This window comes from Eleutherodactylus coqui, chromosome 10 (genome assembly GCF_035609145.1).
Source record: "Eleutherodactylus coqui strain aEleCoq1 chromosome 10, aEleCoq1.hap1, whole genome shotgun sequence".
NCBI classification, from domain to species: Eukaryota; Metazoa; Chordata; class Amphibia; order Anura; family Eleutherodactylidae; genus Eleutherodactylus; species Eleutherodactylus coqui.
The window spans coordinates 117,042,269-117,051,436 of NC_089846.1; the positions used below are offsets into that span (position 1 = coordinate 117,042,269).

The 9,168-nt window shown below is 42.6% G+C and overlaps 1 protein-coding gene across 1 annotated transcript in view; it reads left to right on the forward strand.

Moving 5' to 3' along the window:
- NRK (Nik related kinase) overlaps nucleotides 1–4,149 on the forward strand; it is a 294,683-nt gene extending 290,534 nt beyond the window's left edge. Inside the window, exon 32 of the mRNA XM_066581768.1 lies at nucleotides 3,465–4,149. Coding sequence (XP_066437865.1) covers nucleotides 3,465–3,548 — 84 coding nt within the window. The 3' untranslated portion in view covers nucleotides 3,549–4,149. The remainder of the gene's footprint in view (nucleotides 1–3,464) is intronic.
- Nucleotides 4,150–9,168: the final 5,019 nt, after the last annotated feature.

A 9,168-nucleotide genomic window follows, 5' to 3' on the forward strand; every position in this document is an offset into this window, starting at 1 on the left:
ACTTTATCTTTTAGTAGACATTTTATTGAATTTTCACCAGAGACACAAAATAGCATTTACTGCTCAGAAGTCATATGTAAAAGTCCACAAAATAGAAGTTTACTTCAGGGTGAGTTCACACATCAGTGATTTGTTGCAGATCTGCACCAAAATCTGCGGCAAATCAGCGACGTGTGAACGCACCCTTGTAGAATCATGGTGGTAATGGATAATTTAAAATTAAAGAGACCAATGGATAGAGTAAGTTTGGCCATCAGGAAGAGTTCCATTCTGTCCCGTCCTGATTAACGGCATCCTCTGCTACTTGAAAAAACTCCTACTTTTGTTGAATTATGTGGTATAGAAAACAAGAACGTTAGTAGTCAACATGACCTCATCCATAACTGGTTATATATATTGTAAACATGACTACCTTTTAATTTCTGATGAAATTCTACCCTTACCTTATGTATCCCATGACCCCATTTCCATTGAAGTTTCTTGGGCTGAATCCAAGATGGCCAACAGGCATCACCATAGTGCCAAAAAGTTTTCCTCCACCTTTACAAAGTTTCCTACTTGTATATCCCTTTTTTTCTGTAGATATTCCAAGTGGTTGAGACTTTTGAATCAACCTGTATATCCCTTCCACACAGTGTATACTCCCACCTCCCCCCTATTTTTGTATACGATCTCTATTTGGTTCATCTTCACCCCAAGAGTAGATCTTCACCCTACTTCCATATAAGGCGCCAATAGTCAGTCCCCAGCATTTGCTTTGTAGTTGTGTCTTCCTACTTGTGGATAGTCTTAAGCTCCACTTACACAGGACGAGTATCAGGCAAACTGTGTCCGACACTCTTCCCTGCATGTACTCGTTCCCATGCTGCTGCACAGAAGCGAGTATCGCTGGCTCTCTGACAGTGGCCAGCAGGGAGGTGGGGCGGCTGGAGGAGATTTCACTCCTCCCTGTCCCCTACCCCTCTCCATTCACTTAACACAGTGGCTGTTCAGTACTGAACGGCTGCTGTTTACACTGAACGATCATCGTTCAGAATTTTAAGCTGCATAAATGGATGATGATCATTCAGTGTAAACAGCAGCTGTTCAGTACTGAACTGCCGCGGTGTGAAATGAATGGAGATGGGCGGGGGACAGCGAGGTGTGAAATCTCCAGCCGCCCCGCTGCGAGCCAACGATACTAGCTCCTGTGCAACAGCACGGGAGCGAGTACATGTGGGGACGAGCGTCGGGCATTATTTGTCCGACAGTTGTCCTGTGTAAATGGGGCTTTACTCTGCGCTTTAACGCATGTGCTATAACCAGAGCGAGGCCACTGTGGAAGGAGCCTCTTCTCTTGCATTGTGACGGCCAAGAGTAAGACTGGCAACAAGGACAGCACTACACCGTGACTACTGAGAGGTGAATGGACTGACGGGTGACTTCTATTGCGGGAAAGAGTGTGAGGGAAAAAAACGGTCTAAAGGCGCAACGCTCTTAGCTAGTAGAAGATTTAGGTCCAATATGCGATAGTGAAAGCACTTATTTTTTATTATTTAACAAAATAAATAAACGGCAAGTGAAAACGCGTTTCGAGGTCGAGCCCCTTTGTCAGTTCGGCTGGCTTAAACACGACATGATGCCTGGGGGTGACACACTTCCAAAGGTTTTTGGATGTGCCAGAGGTCCTGTATGTGGCAGGGAGACAGGGAGGAAAGAAGTGCTTCAGGCTTTGAAAGTGTCACCCCCCCCCCCCCCCTCCCCCAAGCATCCTGCTGTGTTTAATCCAGCCGAACTGACGAAGGGGCTCGTCCCCGAAAGGTGTTTTCACTTACTGTTTTTTTTTTTATTTTGCCGAATAATAAAAAGTCCTTTCACTGTCACATATTGGACCTTAATCTTCTAGTAGCTTAGAGTGTTGCGCCTTCACACCAGTATTTGTCCACACTCTTTTCACTATACTCACGCCCACCTTGGTGGAGCGTCATCTGGTTGGCAGCACCTCCATCATTTGAAACACTTTTTACTCCACAACTATTTCACCGCTCTCATTGGCTCTTGCTCCATCCTCCTTTTTCATCTTTGTTTCTTCTATTGGGGTAGACAACCCTGCTGAAGGAGGTAGACTCCCCTGCATCAAAATGCATTGGAAATTTTTGCATTGTACTAATTATTGGACTGTGTAAAGTCACCCTAAGATACAACAGCAGAGAACAAATGGATCTCAGCATGAGGCTTTATTCACACCAGCGTATATGCATAAATACGCCGGGCCAGCTTTTGTTGTCCACCATCCAGATGCAGGTGACTCCTTCATTACTGAACCCTGTCCATTTTCAGGCGCTTAGCAGATGGAAATTTGGTGTCATGGGACCCATTATGTGTCCTGCCATTAACACCCCAACACCATCGCCTTGATTTGTAGTGATGTCATGAGGAAAAACCTGGACTGCTGTGGACTGGAACTGCATTTTCTTGAATGATGAATCCAGGTTCCGTCTGGGAGCCGACGATGGCTGTGTTCAAGTATAGAGATCTCATGGTGAATGCTTCAATCCTGCCCGTGCGGTGGAGCAGCACACTTCCCCAACTACTGATGGGATGGTCTGGGGGGCCATCACGTATAACAGTCAGTCACCCCTAGTAGTGATACGAGGGACACTAACAACTCTGCAAGATTTCTGCTACGAGGGCTTCCAAGAGGCACTTTTCACCAAGATGATGCTCGCCCGCACACAGCAAGGGTTTCCTAGGAATGCCTCCTTCAGGTTGCCATGTTTTCTTAGCCTGCCCAGTTGATCGACTTATCCCAATTGGAGCTTTTATGGGGCCAACCGGGACTCCAGACTCAACAGCTTACAAGTGTGTAGAGGCTCAGTTGCAATATCTGTGTGCAAATGTGCTGGAGAATAACATGCAGAGCCTGTAGGCCTCCATGGCCGAACGCATCTCATCATGTATACAGACTAGAGGCGGCCCAACGGGGTACTAGAGCCTTTTTGAGTTGTACAATTCTTTTCAATGAACCTCTGCTTTTGCTCTAGTTCTGTATCCCTTACATATATCCTCATTACATTCACACACCTAAAGTCTCATGTGATTTCTAAAACTCCTTGATGCATTTTTTTGCCAATGGCTGTAAGTGATTGGATAGCTATGTCTATATAATCTGATATCTATAGATTTTATATAGATAGAGATTATGTACATAAATAGAAATCCAGTATGAAATGCAATATTTCAATAATACAATAAGGTCCTCCTAGAGCAGGAGCGTCACTCATTTTCAGCGAGGGTGACATCAGCCTTATGGTTGCCTTCAAAGGGGCAATTGTATAATGAGGGCTTGTTCACATGAGCGTGCTTGACATGTGTGCTCTAGAGACAGACACTCTTCAATTAATACAAGATTTCTGTAAGCAGTATTTTTATAAATTGTCAATTTCTTACCAGGATTATAAATTTGCATAATTTTCTTTTTTTAGGTATTTTTTGCTTCCGTACAGTCTGGTGGCGGCAGTCAAATTTACTTCATGAGCCTTGGGCAAAATGCTCTCTTCAACTGGTAATTGGAGTCGAGCATCTGGTGGATTGAAAACCAAAATAGTGGCTGTGAATCAAGCCTCCTGCAAGTGCGCACTGTAAGCCAAAGAAGGCCCAGAGGAGCTGCACTAGTGGTATATGTACTTGTTGGGTATGCAATAAGAGACCGTCTGAGATTGACTTGTAGCATTAAATGTATCTCATGGCTGCAGCTACTATTTGCAGCCTGGATTTTGCACACATGTGATATTCATCTTATTGAAGAAAATGGGTCTCCGGCTATTGGTGAACCGCTGTGACTGACGGCTGGAAGTCATAGACTTAATGCCGCAGAAGACCTGGATTGATTTAAGGTTGGATACATTTATGTCCATACTTGAGGAAACAAGCATTACTCTCTCTGTACTGGTACAATATCATTCTAAATGTCTTATAAATCAGATCTGCATAGCGATCCTCTAACAATAAGAGAAAACTGATTTTGCTTTATATATTGCCTAATAAGCTGGATGCTGAAAATATTTCCCTATTGAAAGAGCAAAAATTATGTTTGTTTTTTTTATTTTGAATTGTTTTATTGTATTTTTAATGGGCTATCAAGTCTTCAGAGTCTCTACCCTTTAAAGGGCAATTTCAGTAAGAACTGATATTAAATGGGTTTTCCCAACAGTCATTGGAGGTCAAACCGTTCTCTCATTTTAGATCAGTGATACAGTTTAACGTTCTTAAAAGAAAGCTACAACTAGAAATGGCTGATAAAAATAGATAAATATGTCCACACAAGTTTGTAGGACTTTCTGCATGTTTCTGAAACAATGTTGTAGAAGTTCTGTAATAAGTCCTCAATTCCTGCTGATCTCTTCTAGGAAGATGGCTGAGGGGTGTGTCTTAGCCAGTTGGGTGTGTCTACATATTTTTCGCCTCCGGACCTGGTAAAGGGGAGAGGCTCCTTCTGCAGCTAGCTGTCTTACAGCAGAAACACAGGTTTGTGAGGAGGGTGGATATGGCTGAGCTCCTGGGGGACACAGAAGAACTTTTTATATATTTTTCAGTATTATTGTAATGTGCGACGGAATAGGATCCAAGGAAAAAAACAAGGTTAAATGGGTTATGTGGAAAAACCAATATATATATATATCTCCGGCACTTCTAATAAGCGAATCTGTATTAGAATGTATCGATAGATAGGTCAAAAAAGTTGACATGTGCAAACAGGGACTTGTGTGCTTCAGCAAAAAACTAAGCCTTAGTCATAGCATATAGCCTGTACAAGAAGCAAGTGATTAAAAGGTAACAGGATATGACATAACAAAAGTATGACCACTCCTACTAATGAATAAATAATGAGGAACTGAAATGCATGAAAAACAATAGTATATAACTATAAGATCAGATCGAAAGTTAAGACCATGTGGAAATCTGGTTAACTGCAGAATCCAATAGGCCTCTCTTTTTTTTTTTACCCCTCTATGGATATATTCTAATAAAGATGTATTTTTTTCTGAGAAGTGCTGGAGCTATATGCATCGGTTTTTCCACATAGCACTCTATCTCTTTCCACATTGCACTTCTGAGAAACCAGATTACTGGTGTCCTCCGTCTATTCCCCTTATTGGAGCTTGGCTGTTTGGCATAACACTGTGAATCAAAATTTTTGGTGAGCTGTATTTTACCTTTTTACTGTTTTAATCTTGGGATAACCTATTTAAAGTCATCGAGGACAAATAGTTGGCTGTCTGGCCATCCCATAGAGCTAAATGGAGTGACAGCATGCATGCTCAGACTGCTACATTCATGCAATAGTATACAAAACCCTTATACAGGGCATTGGTTTTCAATTTTTGGTTTGTCTATTAATGGTTTAGTCTGGGCTCCTTTCAACTAATGACCTAGCCTCCAGATAGGCCATCAGTAGTTGTTGGATGGTGGTCTGCCACTTGGCACTTCCGTCCATCAGCTGATTGTCTGGCTTACTATCCAATGCTGCAGCCCAGGTGTCATGAGTGGATGATGGGTGGTGGGGGGATAGGGGGAGCGCTACTCAACTATCCCACTTCCTGCTCTTGTTACCGACATCCTGTCCTTGACGGGAAGTGAAAAAGCAGCACGGCAGTTCCATTGACTTCAATGGGACTGAAGCTGGTGCTGCCACTCCATCCCTTGTGCAGCATCTGGACGATCAGCTGATGATCCCAAGTGGCGGACCTTTGTCCATAAACTACTGTTGGCCTATCCAGGCGACAGGTCATCAGTTGAGAAGAGCCCAGACTATCCCTTTTAAGCCTGACAAACTAAGGCTCTGTACACACTGTGGCTTCCAAAATGCCCTGACAAATGTGTTGCACCGTGGGGTTTGACAGACCCTACTAACTTATTATGGGGTCTGTCAGATTCCCCCAAGTTGGTTGTTTTAACTGGGAAAATCTTGCTGCATTGAGTTGTGAACACGGCCAATGTGGTATATTCTCTGTTTACTTGTAGTATTATAGCATTGCACCCTATGGACAAGCATATAAATTGTTAGATCTCACTGGAATTGCCTTTTTAAAGTGTTTTCCACGTCTTGATATTCCATAATCCAGAATTTGTTATGGTCCCTTACCTGTCAGACCTTCTTTAGATGTCAGGGATTTTACCGCATTGTTATCAATCTTCTGCTACTTAAAATTTAAGAAGCATCTAAAAATTGTGTATTCTGGGTAACTACCAAACTCTGATATTGCACCTTTGTCTCTGAATTTGATCATGCTCCGCTGACACTGTAATATAAATCGTACTTGAAGGACAAGAGATTCTATTAAAGTGTAGAACGCCTATATTCTGCAATGTAAAATATTCCTGTAAAATAGTTTGAGTGACATTTTAGTTAGCGAATGAATGAATGAAAAGTTAATCGAAGTTCAGTCTGTAGATAAAGTTACTTACAATTGTCATGTCCTTTCTGATGAGTTCTAAAATGATAGTAAATCAAGATAATACTAATGAAGTTAAATAACATTTATTGCTTTTTGAAGAAGTAGGAAATGTATCAACACTTCTGAGCAACTTTGTAGATGCCTCCTTTCACTTATCTCACACTGATATTAAGTTCCCTGATATTTTCTTCACCATTAACAGAGAAAGATAAATTATGCTGATATCCAAGTACAAGAGAGCAATGCATTCTGTGAGCCCAAGGGTTCCTATCACAGAATCTCAATGCAAAATGTGGAATAGGTTCTACACCCAAAATCAGAACCTAAAGTAAATGCGAGTCATTTGGCCTTTTTTAGACCCATTGTGTGGCACAGAGTGTTAAAGGGGTTGTCCTGCGCCGAAACGTTTTTTTTTTTTTTTCAATAGGCCCCCCGTTCGGCGCGAGACAAACCCGATGCAGGGATAAAAAAAAAAAACGGGTAGTACTTACCCGAATCCCCGCGCTCCGGTGACTTCTTACTTACCTTGTGAAGATGGCCGCCGGGATCTTCACCCTCGGTGGACCGCAGGTCTTCTGTGCGTTCCATTGCCGATTCCAGCCTCCTGATTGGCTGGAATCGGCACACGTGACGGGGCGGAGCTACGAGGAGCCGCTCTCTGGCACGAGCGGCCCCATTCAGAAGGGAGAAGACCGGACTGCGCAAGCGCGTCTAATCGGGCGATTAGACGCTGAAGATTAGACGGCACCATGGAGACGGGGACGCCAGCAACGGAACAGGTAAGTGAATAACTTCTGTATGGCTCATATTTAATGCACAATGTACATTACAAAGTGCATTAATATGGCCATACAGAAGTGTATAACCCCACTTTGTTTCGCGGGACAACCCCTTTAAGACAGTAGTATGCAGTCCTAAGCTCTCACTCATGACCTGAAGGTTGTGGGTTCAATCCCTGCGTGGTTCAGGTAGCCTGCTCAAGGTTGACGTCCATCCTTCCGAGGTCGGTAAAATAAGCACCCAGCTTGCTGGGAGGTAAAGATGACTGGGGGCATATATCTATATTAAACCCCAGTTCGGCACTATGCAGCCATTTCAGCAACCTCATTGGTTCTGATTCACAATTCCAGCAATGTCATTGGTTGTTTGGCTTGTGTGATTCAACCTCATTGGTTGTTTGGGTTCCCTGATTCAACCTGATTGGTTGTTAGTGTCGAACTGGGTAGTATGAAGGTCCTTGGAGAGGAAACCTGCCATAGTATAACAACTAGAGATTCGCAGAGGCAGTGCCGAACTGGGGTTTAATATAGATATATGGCAAACCACCCCGCGGAAATGTCATGATGTGACATCACTCTAGGAGTCGGTCATGACTCGGTGCTTGCACCAGGGGACTTTACTTCTTTAAACCCCATTTATAAGCAACAGACAACAATCCATAGAGATTTTTAGGCATTCTGCAAAATGTTTAATCTACAGCATGCCCTATTTATGTTAATGGGAACTGGGCTGTCAGCAAGGGAGCAGGACACTAGGCAAATATTTAAAAAAAAACAAAAAAAAACACATCCTTGGACTCATCGGAACCTCTCCTATAAGCCCATAAACCTAACTTTTATGGTACTTCTAGGTGATGACCGGTTCCCTTTTCATGCATAGCAGTTATGCTTTGGATGACCTTACATCAAAGCTGTTCGGTCATTTGATTGACTATCACATGCAAATAAATTGTTGCCTATTTTTAAAGGGTAAGAGTAGACTTTTCAAACACTTTTTTTTAGATGTGAATAAAAAAATTATCAATCTGCAACTCGACATTAGAACAAAATAAGTTCAGTTTTGTTACCTTTTTCTATTGATTTTTACTGCAGACTATAAAAGTACATTACATTTAGAACTATGCTAATTATACAGTTTATAGTATGTAATTTTAACCCTTGTTCCATCTTGTTTTTTGGCGCACGTACATCAGACAGATATTTAATGACTTTTGCCCTTAAATATATCATGATTATCCTCTATGTAGCTCACAAGGTTATCAGGTGCAGTCAGGGGTACACAAGTCGGCCATGTCTCCTTCTCTTGACTGGATGTCCCATAGCTAAAGCAACTGATTTAGGTCAGGGGCGTAACTATAGGGGGTGCAGGGGATGCGGTCGCACCCGGGCCCAGGAGCCTTGGGGGGCCCATAAGGCCTCTCTTCTCCATATTAGGAGCCCAGTACTATAAAAAAAAGCATTATAGTTGGGGGCCCTGTTACAGGTTTTGCAACCGGGGCCCAGAAGCTTCAAGTTACGCCTCTGATTTAGGTGTTGATAAGTTATTACAATATTTCTATTTATGCCTTGTGAACTCCTACTTTAATTCACTTTGCATTTACTGATAAAGAAAAGTGTTTTCTGGTGTGAAATAACCAGCAGTATCTGGAATGTTAGAGGAAAATGGAATTTCTTGCGATTTTAGTAAGATATTTATTTGCATTATTACACACCGACTAAACCGATATACAGTTTTTATAAACCCAGGGAGCACAACTGCCCTCCAGTGTTTTAAACAGACCCATTAATTTCCTACAGCTACGTCTGTAGATACAGGAAGTAGACATGTATACCTTGGAAAGCATTGTCAATATTATGGCCAAAAGAGGTAGCGGAAAGTGGGCTGTGACCCCTGAAGTGTGGAGCATAAGCACACACTGGACGATGCGGGGGGCGGGGGGGTTAGCGGCTGG